Genomic DNA, 21713 nt, shown 5'->3' with positions numbered 1-21713 from the left:
CTCTCAGGACGGTGGAGATAAGGCCAGGATGAGATCAGCGATGATCGAATGGCGGAGCAGACTCGATAGGCCAAATGGCCTAACTGTTCTTATATCGTATGAACTTCTGTAAGGGGGAGACATTGATTTGCTCCCAGATGTTGCCCAGAGGAGGACATTTTAGTCTGAAACCCATTGTTCAACCCCCACATTGTGACATCACAAAGCTGCTCATCCTCTAAATCAGCCAATAGGAATCCATTCGCTCCGTGCTGACGTCACTGCATTAGTGCGCACACGCCGGCGTGGGACACGCGAGCGACTCCCCCAACACATCCTCGAGACGGTTTCCAGCAACCGGCTGACAGTTCCGGCCTTCGGGGATCGCCCCTTCCCTGATCCGGGACCGCGCATGTCTCAGGGAGAGGGACTGTTGCGCATGCGTAGGGGAGCTCACTTCCGCTGACCTTACCTCTCAGGTGTTGACCAATGGGAAGAGTTGGACGACCGGAAAGACTCTGCCCCTCCGCCAATCAAAGCTCCCCCATTGTCTCGATGCGAAAGCTGCACATGGCGGTTTCTGCCGAGCAAAGCTGTTGTTCCCCCAACCCTGAATAAGTTTGAGCTTCACACAGACTCCTGTCTCCAACATCTGTGAGTAAAACACTTTCTTTCTTCCCCCTTTCCATTTCTTTTCTCATTCTTTTAAAAAAAAAATATATTTTATTCAAATTTTTTGGCCAAACATAACAATAGTTTTTTCCTTTTTAACAACAATAAAGCAATATAAATAACAGTGGCCAGTTTTTAACAAATAAATAAATAATATATAAACAAACAACTAAATGGCAACTGCCTTATCAAAAATAATTATTCTCCAAAAAATACAATCCAACAGTCCAATATACATTATCATAGAATTTACAGTGCAGAAGGAGGCCATTCAGCCCATCGAGTCTGCACCGGCTCTTGGAAAGAGCACCCTACCCAAGGTCAACACCGGCACCCTATCCCCATAACCCAGTAACCCCACCCAACGCTAAGGACAATTTTGGACACTAAGTGCAATTTATCATGGCCAATCCACCTAACCTGCACATCTTTGGACTGTGGGAGGAAACCGGAGCACCCGGAGGAAACCCACGCACACACGGGGAGGATGTGCAGACTCCGCACAGACAGTGACCCAAGCTGGAATCGAACCTGGGACCCTGGAGCTGTGAAGCAATTGTGCTATCCACAAGGCTACCGTGCTGCCCCTTGTATTATCAAATACAAATATCTATACATATACAGAGACATCCCTGAGAACCCGCCCGGGTCCTCCTCCCCCCCCCCCTTCTCTCCCCCCCCCTTCTCTCCCCCCCCCCTTCTCTCCCCCCCCCTTCTCTCCCCCCCCCTTCTCTCCCCCCCCCCTTCTCTCCCCCCCCCCTTCTCTCCCCCCCCCTTCTCTCCCCCCCCCCTTCTCTCCCCCCCCCCTTCTCTCCCCCCCCCTTCTCTCCCCCCCCCTTCTCTCCCCCCCCCCTTCTCTCCCCCCCCCCCTTCTCTCCCCCCCCCCCCTTCTCTCCCCCCCCCCTTCTCTCCCCCCCCCCCTTCTCTCCCCCCCCCCCTTCTCTCCCCCCCCCCCTTCTCTCCCCCCCCCCCTTCTCTCCCCCCCCCCCTTCTCTCCCCCCCCCCTTCTCTCCCCCCCCCCCCCTTCTCTCCCCCCCCCTTCTCTCCCCCCCCCCTTCTCTCCCCCCCCCCCTTCTCTCCCCCCCCCCCCCTCTCTCTCTCCCCCCCCCCCCCCCCCTCTCCCCCCCCCCCCCCCCTCTCTCTCTCCCCCCCCCCTCTCTCTTCCCCCCCCCCCTCTCTCTCCCCCCCCCCCCTCTCTCTCCCCCCCCCCTCTCTCCCCCCCCCCCCCTCTCTCCCCCCCCCCTCTCTCTCCCCCCCCCCTCTCTCTCCCCCCCCCCCTCTCTCTCTCCCCCCCCCCCCTCTCTCTCTCCCCCCCCCCCCTCTCTCTCTCCCCCCCCCTTCTCTCTCCCCCCCCCCTTCTCTCTCCCCCCCTCCCTTCTCTCCCCCCCCCCTTCTCTCTCCCCCCCCTTCTCTCCCCCCCCCCCTTCTCTCTCCCCCTTCTCTCCCCCCCCCCCTTCTCTCTCCCCCCCCCCCTTCTCCCCCCCCCCCTTCCCTCCCCCCCCCTTCTCTCCCCCCCCCTTCTCTCCCCCCCCCTTCTCTCCCCCCCCCCCCTTCTCTCCCCCCCCCCTTCTCTCCCCCCCCCCCCTTCTCTCCCCCCCCCCCCTTCTCTCTCCCCCCCCCCCTTCTCTCCCCCCCTTCTCTCCCCCCCCCCTTCTCTCCCCCCCCCCTTCTCTCCCCCCCCCCCCTTCTCTCTCCCCCCCCCTTCTCTCTCCCCCCCCCTTCTCTCTCCCCCCCCCCTTCTCCCCCCCCTTTCTCCCCCCCCTTTCTCTTCCCCCCCCCCTTCCCCCCCCCCCTTCCCCCCCCCCCTTCCCCCCCCCCCTTCTCCCCCCCCCCTTTCTCCCCCCCTCCCCCCCCTTTCTCCCCCCCCTTTCTCCCCCCCCCCTTTCTCCCCCCCTTTCTCCCCCCCCTTCCCCCCCTTTCCCCCCCCCCTTCCCCCCCCTTTCCCCCTCCCCCTTCCCCCCCTTTCCCCCCCCCTTTCCCCTTCCCCCCCCTTTCCCCCCCCTTTCCCCCCCCCCTTCTCCCCCCCTTCTCCCCCCCCCTTCTCCCCCCCCTTCTCCCCCCCCCTTTCTCCCCCCCCCCTTCTCCCCCCCCCCCTTTCTCCCCCCCCTTCTCCCCCTCCCCCCCTTCTCCCCCCCCCCTTCTCCCCCCCACCCCCCTTCTCCCCCCCCACCCCCCTTCTCCCCCCCCACCCCCCCTTCTCCCCCCCCACCCCCCCTTCTCCCCCCCCACCCCCCCCTTCTCCCCCCCTTCTCCCCCCCTTCTCCCCCCCTTCTCCCCCCCTTCTCCCCCCCTTCTCCCCCCCCTTCCCCCCCCTTCCCCCCTTCTCCCCCCCCCTTCTCCCCCCCCCTTCTCCCCCCCACCCCCCCTTCTCCCCCCCACCCCCCCTTCTCCCCCCCACCCCCCCTTCTCCCCCCACCCCCCCTTCTCCCCCCCACCCCCCCTTCTCCCCCCACCCCCCCTTCTCCCCCCCACCCCCCCTTCTCCCCCCCACCCCCCCTTCTCCCCCCCTTCTCCCCCCCACCCCCCTTCTCCCCCCCACCCCCCCTTCTTCCCCCCCCCACCCCCCCTTCTTCCCCCCCCCACCCCCCCCCTTCTTCCCCCCCCCACCCCCCCCTTCTTCCCCCCCCCCCACCCCCCCCTTCTTCCCCCCCCCCCACCCCCCCCTTCTTCCCCCCCCCACCCCCCCCTTCTTCCCCCCCCCCACCCCCCCCTTCTTCCCCCCCCACCCCCCCCTTCTTCCCCCCCCCACCCCCCCCTTCTTCCCCCCCCACCCCCCCTTCTTCCCCCCCCACCCCCCCCTTCTTCCCCCCCCACCCCCCCCCTTCTTCCCCCCCCCTTCTTCCCCCCCCCTTCTTCCCCCCCCCTTCTTCCCCCCCCCTTCTTCCCCCCCCCTTCTTCCCCCCCCCCTTCTTCCCCCCCCCTTCTTCCCCCCCCCCCTTCTTCCCCCCCCCCTTCTTCCCCCCCCCTTCTTCCCCCCCCCTTCTTCCCCCCCCCTTCTTCCCCCCCCCCTTCTTCTTCCCCCCCCCCTTCTTCCCCCCCCCTTCTTCCCCCCCCCCTTCTTCCCCCCCCACCACCCCCTTCTTCCCCCCCCCTTCTTCCCCCCCCCCTCTTCCCCCCCCACCCCCCCTTCTTCCCCCCCCACCCCCCCCCTTCTCCCCCCCACCCCCCCCCTTCTCCCCCCCACCCCCCCCCTTCTCCCCCCCACCCCCCCCCTTCTCCCCCCCACCCCCCCTTCTCCCCCCCACCCCCCCTTCTCCCCCCCACCCCCCCTTCTCCCCCCACCCCCCCCCTTCTTCCCCCCCCTTCTTCCCCCCCCTTCTTCCCCCCCCTTCTTCCCCCCCCCCTTCTTCCCCCCCCCCCTTCTTCCCCCCCCCCTTCTTCCCCCCCCCCTTCTTCCCCCCCCCTTCTTCCCCCCCCCTTCTTCCCCCCCCCTTCTTCCCCCCCCCTTCTTCCCCCCCCCTTCTTCCCCCCCCCTTCTTCCCCCCCCCTTCTTCCCCCCCCCTTCTTCCCCCCCCCTTCTTCCCCCCCCCTTCTTCCCCCCCCTTCCCCCCCCCTTCTTCCCCCCCCCTTCTTCCCCCCCCCTTCTTCCCCCCCCCCTTCTTCCCCCCCCCTTCTTCCCCCCCCCCTTCTTCCCCCCCCCCCTTCTTCCCCCCCCCCCCTTCTTCCCCCCCCCCCTCTTCCCCCCCCCCTTCTTCCCCCCCCCTTCTTCCCCCCCCCCTTCTTCCCCCCCCCCTTCTTCCCCCCCCCCTTCTTCCCCCCCCCCCTTCTTCCCCCCCCCCCTTCTTCCCCCCCCCCTTCTTCCCCCCCCTCTTCTTCCCCCCCCCCTTCTTCCCCCCCCCCTTCTTCCCCCCCCCCTTCTTCCCCCCCCCCCCTTCTTTCCCCCCCCTTCTTTCCCCCCCCCTTCTTCCCCCCCCCCTTCTTCCCCCCCCCTTCTTCCCCCCCCCCTTCTTCCCCCCCCCCTTCTTCCCCCCCCCCTTCTTCCCCCCCCCCTTCTTCCCCCCCCCCTTCTTCCCCCCCCCCTTCTTCCCCCCCCCCTTCTTCCCCCCCTTCTTCCCCCCCCCTTCTTCCCCCCCCCCTTTCTCTTCTCCCCCCTTCTCTCCCCCCTTCTCTCCCCCCTTCTCTCCCCCCCCCCCCTGCTCCCCCCCCACCTCCCCCTGCTGCCCCCTGGGTAGCTGCTGTTGCCTTCCCATTCCCTCTGTCGTTCTGTGAGGTAGTCTATAAACGGTTGCCACCGCCTGGTGAACCCTTGAGCTGAACCCCTTAATGCGAACTTTATCCGTTCTAGTTTTATAAACCCTACCATGTCATTTATCCAGATCTCCACCCTGGGGGCTTGGCTTCCTTCCACATTAGCAATATTCTGCGCCGGGCTACTAGGGACGCAAAGGCCAAAACATCGGCCTCTTTCGCCTCCTGCACTCCCGGCTCTTGTGCAACCCCAAATATAGCCAACCCCCAGCTTGGTTCGACCCGGACTCCTACTACTTTCGAAAGCACCTTTGTCACCCCCATCCAAAACCCCTGTAGTGCCGGGCATGACCAAAACATATGGGTATGATTCGCTGGGCTTCTCGAGCACCTCGCACACCTATCCTCCACCCCAAAAAATTTACTGAGCCGTGTTCCAGTCATATGTGCCCTGTGTAATACCTTAAACTGAATCAGGCTTAGCCTGGCGCACGAGGACGACGAGTTTACCCTGTTTAGGGCATCTGCCCACATCCCCTCCTCAATCTCCTCCCCTAGCTCTTCTTCCCATTTCCCTTTTAGTTCGTCCATCATAGTCTCCCCTTCGTCTCTCATTTCCCTATATATATCCGACACCTTACCGTCCCCCACCCATTTCTTTGAGATGACTCTGTCCTGCACCTCTTGTGTCGGGAGCTGCGGGAATTCCCTCACCTGTTGCCTCGCAAAAGCCCTCAATTGCATGTACCTGAATGCATTCCCTTGGGGCAACCCATATTTCTCGGTCAGCGCTCCCAGACTCGCAAACTTCCCATCCACAAATAGATCTTTCAATTGCGTTATACCTGCTCTTTGCCACATTCCATATCCCCCATCCATTCCCCCCGGGGCAAACCTATGGTTGTTTCTTATCGGGGACCCCCCCAGTGCTCCGGTCTTTCCCCTATGTCGGCTCCACTGTCCCCAAATCTTCAATGTAGCTACCACCACCGGACTCGTGGTATAGTTCCTTGGTGAGAACGGCAATGGGGCTGTCACCATAGCCTGCAGGCTGGTCCCCCTACAGGACGCCCTCTCTAATCTCTTCCACGCCGCTCCTTCCTCCTCTCCCATCCACTTACTCACCATTGAAATATTAGCGGCCCAATAATACTCACTTAGGCTCGGTAGTGCCAGCCCCCCCCTATCCCTACTACGCTGTAAGAATCCCTTCCTCACTCTCGGAGTCTTCCCGGCCCAAACAAAACCCATGATACTCTTTTCTATCCTTTTGAAAAAAGCCTTCGTGATCACCACCGGGAGACACTGAAACACAAAGAGGAATCTCGGGAGGACCACCATCTTAACCGCCTGCACCCTCCCTGCCATTGACAATGCTACCATATCCCATCTCTTGAAATCTTCCTCCATCTGTTCCACCAACCGCGTCAAATTTAGCCTGTGCAATGTGCCCCAATTCTTAGCTATCTGGATCCCCAGGTAACGAAAGTCTCTTGTTACCTTCCTCAATGGTAGGTCTTCTATTTCTCTACTCTGCTCCCCTGGATGCACCACAAACAGCTCACTCTTCCCCATGTTCAATTTATACCCTGAAAAATCCCCAAACTCCCCAAGTATCCGCATTATTTCTGGCATCCCCTCCGCTGGATCCGCCACATATAGTAGCAGATCATCCGCATATAAAGATACCCGGTGTTCTTCTCCTCCCCTAAGTATTCCCCTCCATCCCTTGGAACCTCTCAGCGCTATCGCCAGGGGCTCAATCGCCAGTGCAAACAGTAATGGGGACAGAGGACATCCCTGCCTTGTCCCTCTATGGAGCCGAAAATATGCCGATCCCCGTCCATTCGTGACCACACTCGCCACTGGGGCCCTATACAACAGCTGCACCCATCTAACATACCCCTCTCCGAACCCAAATCTCCTCAACACCTCCCACAGATAATCCCACTCCACTCTATCAAATGCTTTCTCGGCATCCATCGCCACTACTATCTCCGTTTCACCCTCTGGTGGGGCCATCATCATTACCCCTAACAGCCTCCGTATATTCGTGTTCAGCTGTCTCCCCTTCACAAACCCAGTTTGGTCCTCGTGAACCACCCCCGGGACACATTCCTCTATTCTCATTGCCATTACCTTGGCCAAGACCTTGGCATCTACATTGAGGAGGGAGATTGGTCTGTAGGACCCGCATTGTAGCGGATCCTTTTCCTTCTTTAAAAGAAGCGATATCGTTGCTTCTGACATAGTCGGGGGCAGTTGTCCCCTTTCCTTTGCCTCGTTAAAGGTCCTCGTCAGTAGCGGGGCGAGCAAGTCCAAATATTTTCTGTAAAATTCAACTGGGAATCCGTCCGGTCCCGGTGCCTTTCCCGTCTGCATGTTCCTAATTCCTTTCACCACTTCTTCTACCGTGATCTGTGCTCCCAATCCCATCCTTTCCTGCTCTTCCACCTTGGGAATTTCCAGCCGATCCAAAAACTCCATCATTCTCTCCCTCCCATCCGGGGGTTGAGCTTCATACAATTTTTTATAAAATGTCTTAAACACTTCATTCACTCTCTCCGCTCCCCGCTCCGTCTCTCCATCTTCGTCTCTCACCCCCCCTATTTCCCTCGCTACTCCCCTTTTCCTCAATTGGTGTGCCAGCAATCTGCTCGCCTTCTCTCCATATTCATACTGTACACCCTGCGCCTTCCTCCATTGTGCCTCTGCAGTGCCTGTGGTCAGCAAGTCAAATTCCACATGCAGCCTTTGCCTTTCCCTATACAGTCCCTCCTCCGGTGCTTCCGCATACTGTCTGTCCACCCTCAAAAGTTCTTGCAACAACCGCTCCCGTTCCTTACTCTCCTGCTTCCCTTTATGTGTCCTTATTGATATCAGCTCCCCCCTAACCACCGCCTTCAACGCCTCCCAGACCACTCCCACCTGAACCTCCCCATTGTCATTGAGTTCCAAGTACTTTTCAATGCATCCCCTCACCCTTAAGCACACCCCCTCATCCGCCATTAGTCCCATGTCCATTCTCCAGGGTGGACGCCCTCTTGTTTCCTCCCCTATCTCCAAGTCTACCCAGTGTGGGGCATGATCCGAAATGGCTATAGCCGTATATTCCGTTCCCCTCACCCTCGGGATCAATGCCCTACCCAACACAAAAAAGTCTATGCGTGAATAGACTTTATGGACATAGGAGAAAAACGAGAACTCCTTACTCCTAGGTCTACTGAATCTCCACGGGTCCACCCCTCCCATCTGCTCCATAAAATCCTTAAGCACCTTGGCTGCTGCCGGCCTCCTACCAGTCCTGGACTTCGACCTATCCAGCCTTGGTTCCAACACCGTGTTAAAGTCTCCCCCCATTATCAGCTTTCCGGTCTCTAGGTCTGGGATGCGTCCTAGCATTCGCCTCATAAAATTGGCATCGTCCCAATTCGGGGCATACACGTTTACCAACACCACCATCTCTCCCTGTAATTTGCCACTCACCATCACGTATCTGCCCCCGTTATCCGCCACTATAGTCTTTGCCTCGAACATTACCCGCTTCCCCACTAATATAGCCACCCCCCTGTTTTTCGCATCCAGCCCCGAATGGAACACCTGCCCTACCCATCCTTTGCGCAACCTAACCTGATCTATCAGTTTCAGGTGCGTTTCCTGTAACATGACCACATCTGCTTTAAGTTTCTTAAGGTGTGCGAGTACTCGTGCCCTCTTTATCGGCCCGTTAAGCCCCCTCACGTTCCACGTGATCAGCCGAGTTGGGGGGCTTCCCACCCCCCCCCCCCCTTGCCGGTTAGCCATCATCTTTTTCCAGCTTCTCGCCCAGTTCCCACGCAGCTGTATTTCTCCCAGACGGTGCCCCCCCGCCCATCCTTTCCCGTACCCACTCCCCCCTTTCCCCAGCAGCAGCAACCCAGTAATTCCCCCCTCCCCCCCCCCCCCCCCCCCCGCCAGACCCCCCGCTAGCGTAATTACTCCCCCCATGTTGCTCCCAGAAGTCAGCAAACTCTGGCTGACCTCGGCTTCCCCCCGTGATCACGGCTCGCCCCGTGCGGCGCCCCCTCCTTCCTGCTTCTCTATTCCCGCCATAATTATCATAGCGCGGGAACCAAGCCCGCGCCTCTCCCTCGGCCCCGCCTCCCATGGCCAACGCCCCATCTCCTCTCCCTCCCCACCTCCCCCCATCACCACCTGTGGGAGAAAGAAAAGTTACCATACCGCAGGATTAATCATACAATCCCTCTTCGCCCCCCCCCCCCCCACTCGTCCCACCACTTTGTCCAAACGTTCATTTTCGTAGTCCAATCATTCCAATTTTTCTTCTACAATAAAAGTCCACGCTTCATCCGCCGTCTCAAAGTAGTGGTGCCTCCCTTGATATGTGACCCACAGTCTTGCCGGTTGCAGCATTCCAAACTTTATCTTTTTTTTGTGAAGTACCGCTTTGGCCCGATTAAAGCTCGCCCTCCTTCTCGCCACCTCCGCACTCCAATCTTGATAGACGTGGATCACCGCGTTCTCCCATTTACTACACCGAGTTTTCTTCGCCCATCTAAGGACCATTTCTCTATCCTTAAAACGGAGAAATCTCACCACTATGGCTCTGGGAGCTTCTCCTGCTCTCGATCCTCGCACCTTAACTCGGTATGCTCCCTCCACCTCCAACGGACCCGTCGGGGCCTCCACTCCCATTAACGAGTGCAGCATCGTGCTCACATATGCCCCGACGTCCGCCCCCTCCACACCTTCAGGAAGGCCAAGAATCCTCAAGTTGTTCCTCCTTGCGTTATTTTCCAGTGCCTCCAACCTCTCCACAAATCGTTTCTGGTGTGCCTCCTGTATCTCCGACTTCACCACCAGGCCCTGTATATCGTTTTCATTCTCTGCTGCTTTCGCCTTCACGACCCGAAGCTCCTGCTCCTGGGTCTTTTGTTCCTCTTTCAGCCCTTCAATCGCCTGTAATATCGGGGCCAACAACTCTTTCTTCATTTCCTTTTTTATCTCCTCCACGCAGCGTTTCAAAAACTCTTGTTGTTCAGGGCCCCATATGAAACTGCCACCTTCCGACGCCATCTTGGTTTCTGCTTGCCTTCCTTGCCGTTGTTCCAAAGGATCCGCTGCAATCCGGCCACTTTCCTCTCCTTTTTCCATCCGTGTCCAGGGGGAACACCCTTCTGGTTTACCGCACGGTGTTTTCAGCCGTTAAAATTGCCGTTGGGGCTCCTATCAAGAGCCCAAAAGTCCGTTTCACAGGGAGCTGCCGAAACGTGCGACTCAGCTGGTCATCGCCGCACCCGGAAGTCTCAACAGGTCAAATTCTACGTGTAGCCTTTGTCTTTCCCTGTGTAGTCCTTCCTCCGGTGCCTCCGCATATTGCCTGTCCACCCTCAAAAGTTCTTTCAGCAACCGCTCCCTTTCCTTACCCTCCTGCTTTCCTTTATGTGCCCTGATGGATATCAGTTCTCCTCTAACCACTGCCTTCAATGCTTCCCAGACCACTCCCACCTGAACCTCCCCATTGTCATTAAGCTCCAAGTACCTTTCAATACACCCCCTCACCCTTAAACATACCCCCTCATCCGCCAATAATCCCATATCCATTCTCCAGAGTGGGTGCTGTTCTTTTTCCTCTCCTACCTCCAGGTCCACCCAATGTGGAGCGTGGTCCGAAATAGCTATGGCCGTATATTCCGTCCCTGTCACCTTCGGAATCAGTGCCCTTCCCAAAACAAAAAAGTCTATCCGTGAGTATACTTTGTGGACATAGGAGAAAAACGAGAACTCCTTACTCCTAGGCCTACTAAATCTCCAGGGGTCTACTCCTCCCATCTGCTCCATGAATTCCTTGAGCACCCTAGCCGCTGCCGGCCTCCTCCACCCGGTCCTGGACCTTGATCTGTCCAGCCCTGGGTCCAGCACCGTATTAAAGTCTCCCCCCATTACCAACTTTCCCGCCTCCAGGTCCGGGATACGTCCCAACATACGCCTCATGAAATTTGCATCATCCCAGTTCGGGGCATATACGTTCACCAGAACCACCGCCTCCCCTTGCAATCTGCCACTCACCATCACGTATCAACCCCCACTATCCGCCACTATGGTCTTTGCCTCAAACAGTACCCGTTTCCCCACTAAAATAGCCACCCCCGTGTTCTTCGCATCTAAACCCGAATGGAACACCTGCCCCACCCATCCTTTACGTAGTCTGACCTGGTCTGTCAGTTTCAGATGCGTCTCCTGCAACATAACCACATCTGCCTTTAATTTCTTTAGGTGTGCGAGTACCCGTGCCCTTTTAATCGGCCCATTCAGCCCTCTCACGTTCCTTGTCCACTAGCCATCCCCTTTTTTAACCCAGCTCCTCACCCGGTTCCCAGGTACCCGTATATCCCCCCGACGGCGCCCTCCCGCCTCGACCACCCCACCCCATACCAGCTCCCCCTTCTCCTTAGCAGCAGCAACCCAGTTAACCCCCCCCCCCTCCGCTAGATCCCTTTCTAGCGTAGTTGCACCCCTCATGTTGCTCCCAGAAGTCAGCGAACTCTGGCTGACCTCGGCTTCCCCCCTTATCCTCGGCCCCCACTGTGCGAGGCCCCCTCCTTCCTGCTTCCCTGTTCGTGCCATAATTACCATAGCGCGGGAACAAAGCCCGCGTTTCCCACTTGGCCCCGTCCCTAATGGCCGGCGCCCACAGTTCCTCATCCCCCCCCCCCCCCCACAACGTGGGGAAGAGAGAAAAGTTACAGGGTCGCAAGATTAACAACTTGAAAAATCATCCCCTCCCCCTTTTCCCCCCCCCTCACCCCACATAATCACCGCACCACTTTGTCCCAAACGTTCTTTTTCTCGCCCGCCTATTCCAGCTTCTCGTCCACAATAAATGTCCACGCCTCTTCTGCCGCCTCAAAGTAGTGGTGCTTCCCTTGGTGTGTGACCCACAGTCTTGCCGGCTGCAACATTCCGAATTTGACCTTTTTGTGAAGCACCGCCTTAGCCCGATTAAAACTTGCCCCCCTCCTCGCCACCTCCGCACTCCAATCCTGGTATACGCGGATCACCGCGTTCTCCCACCTACAGCTCCGAGTTTTCTTCGCCCATCTGAGGACCATCTCTCTGTCATTATAGCGGAGAAACCTCACCACTATAGCTCGCGGTATTTCTCCAGCCCTCGGTCTTCGCGCCATAACTCGATAAGCTCCCTCCACCTCCAAAGAGCCCGTCGGGGCCGCCGATCCCATTAGCGAGTGAAGCATCGTGCTCACATATGCCCCGACGTCCGCCCCTTCTGCGCCTTCGGGAAGACCCAGAATCCTTAAGTTCTTCCTCCTCGAATTATTCTCCAGCACCTCCAGCCTTTCCACACACCTTTTGTGCTGTGCCTCGTGCGTCTCTGTCTTCACCACCAGGCCCTGTATTTCGTCTTCATTTTCAGCAGCCTTTGCCTTCACGACCCGAAGCTCCTGCTCCTGGGTCTTTTGCTCCTCCTTTAGCCCTTCAATCGCCTGTAATATCGGGGCCAGCAGCTCCTTCTTCATCTCCTTTTTCAGTTCTTCCACACAGCGCCGCAGGAACTCTTGTTGGTCCGGGCCCCATACCAAACGGCCACCTTCCGACGCCATCTTGCTTTGAGCTTGCCTTCCTTGCCGCTGCTCTAGAGGATCCTCCGCAATCCGGCCGCTTTCCTCTCCCTTTTCCATACGTGTCCGGGGGGATTCCCTCCTGGATTATCGCACCGTGTTTTTGGCCGTTTAAATTGCCTTTGGGGCTCCTATTAAGAGCCCAAAAGTCCGTTCCACCGGGAGCTGCCGAAACGTGCGACCTAGCTGGTCATCGCCGCACCCGGAAGTCCCTTCTTTTCTCATTCTGACCTTCAATTGGTGACTTGCAGCAACTGAAGGGAAAGGAAGTGAATCCAGGGAGGGTGCAGACTCTGCAAAGCTTGGCCCAGGTCTCTCTCTCTCAAAGACATTGACATCCTTTGCCCCCTCAGCTTGACACATTTATTTGTCTGGCTAAAAGAATGGTCTCTTTCCCAATGTTCACAATTAAAGGGCTGGTTTCTCCAGGAGATGGCTGACATTTAAGGGGTCAGTAAACAGGCTAAATCCAACTCAGCCAATTACTTCCCTGTCGGAATACTCTCCATCATCAGCAAAGTAATGGAAGGAGTCATCAAAGGTCCTATTAAGTGGCACTTATTCTGCGATAACCTGCTCCTGGACGCTCAGTTTGGGTTCCGCCAGGGCCACTCAGCTCCTGACCTCATTACAGCCTTGGTTCAAACTTGGACGAAAGAGCTGAATGCCAGAAATGAGGTGAGAGTGACTCCTCTTGACATCAAGGCAGCATTTGACCGAGTATGGCATCAAGGAGCCCCAGCTAAACTGGAGTCAATGGGAATCAGGGGATAACTCTCCACTGGTTGGAGTCATACCTGGCACAAAGGAAGATGGTTGTGGTGATTGGAGGTCAATCATCTCAGCTCCAGGACATCACTGCAGGAGTTCCTCAGGGCAGTATCAGAGGCCCAACCATCTTCAGCTGCTTCATCAATGATCTCCCTTCCATCATAAGGTGAGAAATGGTGATGTTTGCGGATCCGCAGACATGTTCAGCACCATTCTCAACTCCTCAGATAATGAAGCAGTCCATGTCCAAATTCAGTAAGACCTGGACAATATCCAGACTCGGGCTGATAAATGGCAAGTTACATTCGCGCTACACATGTGCCAGGCAATGATCATCTCTGACGAGAGGATCTAACCACCACCCCTTGACATTCAGTGACATTCCCATCGGTGAATCCCCCACAACCAACATCCTGGGGGTTACCATTGATCAGAAACTGAACTGGACTAGCTATATTAATACTGTAGCTACCAGGGCAGATCAAGGGCTGGGAATCCTATGACGAGTAACACGCTTCCTGATGCCCCAAAGCCTGTCCACCAGACATCTACAAGCACAAGTCAGGAGTGTAATGGAAAACACTCCACTTTGCTGGATGAGTGCAGCTCCAACAACACACAAGACGCTCGCCTCTATCCAGACAAAGCAGCCTGATTGATTGCATCGCCTTCCACAAACATTCAAACCTTCCACCACCGACAAACAGTAGCAGCCGTGTATACCATTTACAAGATACACTGCAGTAACTCCGAAAGGTTCCTCAGACAGCACCTTCCAAACCCACAACCACTGCCATCTAGAAGGACAAGAGCAGCAGAAACCTGGGAAGCCCACCACCTGGAGGTTCTCCTTGACTTGGAAATATATTGCCATTCCTTCACTGTCCCTGGGGCAACATCCTGGAATTCCCTCCCTAACAGCACAGGGGATGTAGGGCAGCATGGTGGAGCAGTGGTTAGCGCTGCTGCCTCACGGCTCCGAGGTTCCATCCCGGCTCTGGGTCACTGTCCGTGTGGAGTTTGCACATTCTCCCCGTGTTTGCTTGCGTTCACTCCCACAACCCAAAGATGTGCAGGGTAGCTGGATTGGTGACGCTAAATTGCCCCATAATTGTAAAAAATGAATTAGGAACTCTAAATTTATTTTTAAAAAATGGGAAAAAAAAACAGCACAGGGGATGTACCTACACCTCAAGGACTGCAGAAGTTCAAGAAGGCAACTCACCACTACTTCGGAAGGGCAACTGGGGATGGGCAATAAATGCTGGCCTGACCAGCATTGTCCACATCCCCTAAATTAATTTTTAAAAATGTAATATCGGACAGAAATATGTCTAGTGTTATATGGTACGTATTATATATATTATTGATGGTTCTGTGATAACATACATGTATTATTATTTCTAGTTTTGTAATATAGTACTGTACCTACATTATATATTTCCAGTCATACAGTCATTGCAGCACTGACAGAATCCATTTGGGAACTCAAGTCAATGCTGACTCTCTGTACAGCAATCCAGTCAGTCCCATTCCCCCTCGATATCCCTGTTCACCTGCAAGTTTATTTTCTTCAAGTAACTATCCTATTTTATTTTAAATGATTGATCATCTCGACTTCCACAACCCTTGTGGGCAGTGAGTTCCCTGTCATGACCACTCCATGACTAAATAAAATTCTTCCTCAGAATTTCCCTATCTCTAATCAGTAAATGTACTTATATGGAGATTCTCTACTCTTGTGCAGGTTTTAGTGAGTTTAGATTTGTTGATCAGCACCTTCAGGAAAATTGGGAGGGAAAGTAAGTGAATACAGTCTGTTTATTACACACATTTTTCATCCAGTAATATAGATATATATCTGTCTGGCAGCCTGCATGAAGATTTTCAGGTCTCTGTGTCCAGGACAGGAAACAGTGAGCTTGGATCTGTCAAACAGCCTGAATCAGCACCTTCAGGAGAATTGGGAGGGTGAATATTAGATACAGCAGAGTGAGAATGGAGGGAGAGTGTGTGGGATTGAGATTTAAAGCATTCCAGGGAAAGAGAGAGGAAAGAATGTTCGATAGAAACTAGAATTGTCAGTTCTGAATTTCTATCCTGTACTGACAATGATTACTATTGTAAAATCTGTTTGCAGGCAGTTCGAACGAGAGGAGTTTGAGGCCGATATCTCATACTAAATATCAGGTCAAGAACTGACTGAGTCACTCAATTCTTGGGATCATCGGCCTGAGAATCTAGAAGGAGAAATGTTTGTCTATTCTGTCTGCTTCAAGAGATTTTAAACAACAGTGTGTCTGGAAAAGCACTGAGACACACACACACACCCGTGTGAGACTGTTACAGAGCACTGACTGTGGAAAGTGCTTCAACCAGTGACACAGCCTGAAAACATACTACACCATTCACAGCAGGGAGAGACTGTGCAGGTGCTCTGTGTGGACAAGGTTTCAACTGATCGTCAAGCGTGGTGAGACGTAAGATCACCCGGATCATGGAGAAACCATGGAAATGTGAGGATTGTGGGAAGGGATTTAGAGCCCCACACGAGCTGGCAACGCATCAACGCAGTCACACTGGCAAGAGGCCTTTCACCTGCTTTCAGTGTGAAAAGGGATTCGCTCAGATTGGCAAGCTGCAGAGACACGAACGAGTTCACACTGGAGAGAGGCCTTTCACCTGCTCTGTGTGTGAAAAGGGATTCACTCAAATTGGCAACCTGCAGAGACACGAACGAGTTCACACTGGAGAGAGACCTTTCACCTGCTCTCAGTGTTTAAAGGGATTCACTGACATTGGCAGCCTGCAGAACCACCAGCGAGTTCACACTGGAGAGAGGCCTTTCACCTGCTCTCAGTGTGAAAAGGGATTCACTGAAATCGGCAGCCTGCGGAAACACGAACGAATTCACACTGGCGAGAGACCGTTCGCCTGCTCTCAGTGTGAAAAGGGGTTCACTGAAATCGGCAACCTGCGGAGACACAAACGAGTTCACACCGGGGAGAGGCCGTTCACCTGCTCTGACTGTGGGAAGGGATACACTCAGTTACACCACCTGCAGAGACACCAGCGAGTTCACACTGGAGAGAGGCCTTTCACCTGCATTCAGTGTGAAAAGGGATTCACTGACATTGGCAGCCTGCGGAAACACGAACGAGTTCACACTGGGGATTATCCATTCAACTGCGCTGTGTGTGATAAGGGATTCACTAACATTGGTGACCTGAGGAAACACGAACGAGTTCACACCGGGGAGAGGCCATTCATCTGCACTGTGTGTGATAAGGGATTTGCTCGATTATCCACCCTGCTGAACCACAATGTCACTCACACCAAGAGCAAGCCCTTTAAATGCCCTGACTGCAGGAGGGGTTTCAAAAGCTCACAGCGACTGATGTCCCACCAGCGCATCCACACTGAGGAGAGACCGTTCAGCTGCTCTCACTGCACAAAGAGATTTCAAACAACGTCCACATTGCGGAGACACCAGCGAGTTCACACTGAAAGGAAGCCAATCCCCTACACTCACTGTGGGGAGGGATTCACTCAGTCGTCCAACATGCTGAGACACCAAAGGGTTCACAAGTGATGATGGGTTAGATTCTGCTGTTAATTACATCCAGGACTGAAACTGGAGTGGGTGGAGGGGTTTGTCTCCTCGTCAACTCCTGGTGCTCGGATGTGGCGACCCTGGCGAACTACTGCTCCCCGGATCTGGGATACCTGACTGTGAAGTGCCGCTGATACTACCTTCCACGGAGTTCACCTCTGCCATCAACACGGCGGTCTACATCCCATCCCAGGTGGAAGTGAAGAAGGCGCTTGATGAATTGTAACCGCTATAAATAACAATGAAGCAGAATACCCGGAGGCCTTGTTCATCGTGGCCGGGGACTTTAACCAGGCCAACCTCGAGTGTACTGCCAAAATTCCACCAACATATCGCCTGTCCCGACAGGGGCCCCAACATCCTTGACCACTGCTACACAAACATCAAGGGCGCCTGATGATCTATCCCGCCTGCACTTCGGAAGATCGGATCACAAGACGGCGCTCCTTCTCCCGGCATACAAGCAGAAACTTAAGCGGGAGAATCCGGTTAAGAAGGTTGTGCAAATGCTGGTCCGAGGCAACTGAAGAGCTCCTACACGACTGGTCCATATTTAAGAACTCAGCAGCCAACCTAAATGAGTATGCCAGCACCATCACAGAGTTCATCAGCAAGTGTGTAGAAGATTGTGTGTCAAAGAAGGTAGTATGTACGTTACCCAGCCAGAAACCATGGTTTAATCGAGAGATTCACTCTTGACTGAAGGCCACGTCTGAGGCACTCAAGTCAGGCAACCCTGACCGAGACAAAAAAATCTAGGTACGACCTCATCAAAGCCAACAGGGATGCCAAGAGACAACAGAAGAGTTGTCCAGACTAAGCTAGAATCATGGACTCTCATCGATTGTGGCAAGGCTTAAACTACATAATGCGCTAAAAAGCAAAGCCGAGTAGAATCTTTAGCAACAGCGCACCCCTTCCTGACATACTCAATGCATTCTATGCTTATTTCGAGCAGGAAACCAACAAACCTTTGTCATCTGCCCCAGCAGCCTTGGGCACACCCATGCCCACCGTCACAGCGTACAAAGTCAGATTGGCCTTCTTGAAAGTGAACTCTCGGAAAGCGACGGGTCCTGACGGGAGTCCCTGCCATGCACCCAGATCCTGCGCGAGCCAACTGGCAGGTGTGTTCGCGGACATCCTCAACCTCTCCCTACTCCGTTCTGAGATTCCCACCTGCTTCAAGAAGACCACCATCATACCGGTGCCAAAGAAGAACCAGGCAATGTGCCTCAGTGAATACCATCCAGTGGCCTTGACATTGATCATTATGAAATGCTTAGACCACAGCTGGAGTAATGTGTGCAGTTTTACTCCCCTTACCTTAGGAAAGGTATTGCCACAGAGGAACAGCAACAAAGTTTCATCAGACTTGTTCTGGATTTGGCAGGACTGTCCCAGGAAGAGAGATTGGGGAAACTAGGCCTCTTTTCTCTAGAGTTTCAAGGAATGAGAGGGGATTTCATTGAAACTTACAAAATCCATAAAGGAATAGACCGGGTGGGTGCAGGTGAGATATTTCCCCGAGTTGGAGAGTCTGGAACCAGGGGACACAATTTCAAACTAAGGGAGAAACCACTTAGGACTGGTCTCTGAGGAGACATTTCTTTACTCAGGGGGTTGTGAATCTTTGGAATTCTCTACCCCAGAGGGCTGTGGGAGCTCAGTCACTGAGTGTGTTTAAAGCAGAGACTGACAGATTTCTGTTTCTTTGTTTAATAAATTATTTTTTTCTAATTAAGGGGCAGTGGAGCGTGGCCAATTCACCAATGCTGCACAACAAGTTCGGTTGTGGATCTGAGACCCACAAGGCACTAGGAGAATGTGCAAACTCCACATAGACAGTGACCCGGGGCCAGGATCGAACTCAGGTTCTTGGTGCCGTGAGGCAACAGTGCTAACCAGTGGGCAACCGTGCCACCCAACTGACAGATTTCTAAATATCAATAACACAAATGGATATGGAGATAGTGTGGGGAAAAAGACATTGAATCATAGAATCATAGAATTTACAGTGCAGAAGGAGGCCATTCGGCCCATTGAGTCTGCACCGGCCCTTGGAAACAGCACCCAACCTAAGTCCACAACACCACCCTATCCCAGTAACCCCACCCAACCTTTTTGGACACTGAGGGCATTTTAGCATGGCCAATTCACCTAACCTGCACATCTTTGGACTGTGGGAGGAAACCGGAGCACCCGGAGGAAACCCACGCAGACACAGGGAGAAAGTGCAAACTCCGCACAGACAGTGACCCAAGCCGGGAATCGAACCTGGGACCCTGGAGCTGTGAAGCAACTGTGCTAACTACTGTGCTACCGTGAAGTGGATGATCAGCCATGATCGTATTGAATGGTGGTGCAGGCTCGATGGGCTGAATGGCCAACTCCTGCTCCGATGGTATAAAGATAGGTAGGAAAGTAAACTGTTAAGAGGACATAAGGAGACAACAATGGATAGAGGTAGGTTACGTGAGTGGGAAAAGATCTGCCAAATGGAGAATAATGTGAGAAAATTAGAAATTGTCCATGTTGCCAGAAGAATAAAAAAGTTTCTGATCTGAATAGTGAGAGATTGTAGAGCTCTGAGACTCAGAGGGATCTGGGTGTCCAAGAGCATGAATCACAAAAAGGGAATTGAATACAAAAGTAGTGATGTTATGCTTCAGTTATACAAGACATTGATGAGTCCACATCTGGAGCACTGTGTACAGTATTGCTCTCATTTAAGGAATGATGTAAATGTGTTGGAAGCAGTCCAGAGAATGTTTACTGGACTCGTACCTGGAATTGGAGGCTGGTCTTATGAGGAATAATTGGACAGGCTGGGCTTGTGTCCGATGGAGTTTAGATGACATGATTGAACCGTATAAGATCCTGAGGGGCCTTGACAGGGTGGATGTGGAAAGGATGTTTCCTCTTGTGGGAGAATCTAGAAATTGGAGTCACTTTAAAAGTAATACTTGCCCATTTAAGGCAGAGGGGAACTTTTTTCTGTCAGAGTTGGGAGTCTTTGGAACTCTCTTCCTCAAAGGGCAGTGGAAGCAGAGTCTTTGAATATTTTGAAGATGGAGATGAATAGATTCTTTATAAGCAAACTTATTGGGGGGGGGGGGGGGGGGGAGTTGAGGTTGCAATCAGATCAGCCGGGAACTTATTGAATGGTGGAGCAGGCTCGAGGGGCCGAGTGGCCTACCCCTGCTCCTAATTCGTATGTTATCACATCCTTTATAATAGATTGTAGCATTTTCCCTCCTACTGATGTCAGGCTAATGGGTCTGTGGTTCCCCGTTTTCTCTCTCTCCTTAAATATTGGGGTTACATTTACCACCTTCCAATCTGCAGGAACCATTCCAGAATCTATAGAATTGTGAAAGATGATCACCAATGTATCCTCTATCTCTACAGCCGCCACTTTCAACACTCTGGGATGGAGAGCAGCAGCTTTTGGGCATTTATTAACTTTCAACCACATTAATTTCTCCAGAGCTACTTTTTCACTAATACTAATCTCTTTCAGTTCCTCGTGCTCACTGGTCCCTTGGTTCTCTGTTTTTGGGACGATTTCTGTATCCTCCTCCATGAAGACAGACATTCATTGTTTAGTTTCTTTGTCATTTCCTTACTCCCCATTATAAACTCTCCTGTCTCTGCCTGGAATGGACCCACATTGGTTTTTGCGAATCTTTTCCTTTTCACATTTTGCAGGAACTTTTCCAGTCGTTTTTTTATGTTTCTCGCCAGTTTGCTCTCATATTCTATTTTCTCTTTATGAGTTTCTTGATCCTCCTTTGCTGAATTCTAGAACAAGTTTCCAATCCTCGGGCTTACACTTATTTTGGCAGCTATATGAGTGATAAGATCTTTTATTTTATCTTCAAAAATGAGCCCAAGATCTGGTTGATCGGAGGTGTCCAAAAATACAACTTTATTGCTAATTATCCACCTTGATTCTCTTACATAGAAATAAATCAAAATTCAGATCAAATAATACATCAAAACATAATAAAGAGAGTTAAACAAAAACATAAGAAAATATTAGGAAATGAATAGATGGTTCAGAATTTCTTAAAGCATGAATACAGAATAAACTTTAGTCATGAAACTTTAGTCTTAAATAAATTCTTATCAATGGTCTAACCCCTTATTGGTTTCAAATTCTCAGCTGAGGCTTCCTGATTTATTCAAAAAACTCTCTGTCACTTGGAGCATGATTTGTTATCCAGGCATTGGTCATTACTTAAGATTCATTAATGTCTATCAAATTAATTAAATGTCTATATGCTCCCGCCACGTGTGCCAATCCTCTGAAGATAAGGTGTTCTGCATTAACCTTGCTTGTTGCTGAGGTTTTGCTACATTTTGTGAATGTTTCTGTTGCTAAGGCTGCAATACTTTTTCATTACTACATGTATTTGTAGAACAATGGTTTATTCATTTCGAGGGCTTTTATGCAACTTTTCTTGAAACCGTGTTAGATTCTGACACACATTAAGTTGCTGTACAGCAATTCTCATATTTTTATCTGAAACAATGACTTTGCCTTGTGGATATTCCATTTTCTGTCTGTATGTATACTGAATTTAAGAATTATACTGCATTGATTCTTCAAGGTACCAATAAATCAGTGAAGCAATAAATCTGTAATCGATTAATGAGCCTCTTCCTTTGACCTGATGGAATCTTTAATTTTTCTTGTTAGTCACGGTTGCGTCACTTTTCCTGTTGGATTTTGTTTCTTAAAGGAATCTATATTTTATGTAAATATGTGATAATTCCTTAAATGCGACTGCCTGTGTATCATTACACATTTTATTGTAAGTTCCCAATCAACTTGGCCCTCATAG

The 21713-nt window shown here is 53.3% G+C and overlaps 1 protein-coding gene across 1 annotated transcript; it reads left to right on the top strand.

The window, feature by feature from the left end:
• Nucleotides 1-368: 368 nt before the first annotated feature.
• Nucleotides 369-21521, top strand: LOC140421926 (uncharacterized). The gene is made up of 2 exons (XM_072506902.1): nucleotides 369-633; nucleotides 15391-21521. Exon 2 carries the CDS (start codon nucleotides 15748-15750, stop codon nucleotides 16840-16842), a length of 1095 nt encoding a protein of 364 aa, XP_072363003.1. The 5' UTR covers nucleotides 369-633; nucleotides 15391-15747; the 3' UTR covers nucleotides 16843-21521.
• The last annotated feature ends 192 nt before the right edge of the window (nucleotides 21522-21713 follow it).

This window comes from Scyliorhinus torazame, chromosome 5, assembly GCF_047496885.1.
Source record: "Scyliorhinus torazame isolate Kashiwa2021f chromosome 5, sScyTor2.1, whole genome shotgun sequence".
Classification (NCBI taxonomy): domain Eukaryota; kingdom Metazoa; phylum Chordata; class Chondrichthyes; order Carcharhiniformes; family Scyliorhinidae; genus Scyliorhinus; species Scyliorhinus torazame.
This window is presented reverse-complemented; position numbering and strand designations above follow the sequence as displayed.

Bases quoted from the DNA above. Each gene is read 5' to 3' on its own strand.
- LOC140421926 (XM_072506902.1), top strand. From the start codon at position 15,748: ATGGAGAAACCATGGAAATGTGAGGATTGTGGGAAGGGATTTAGAGCC.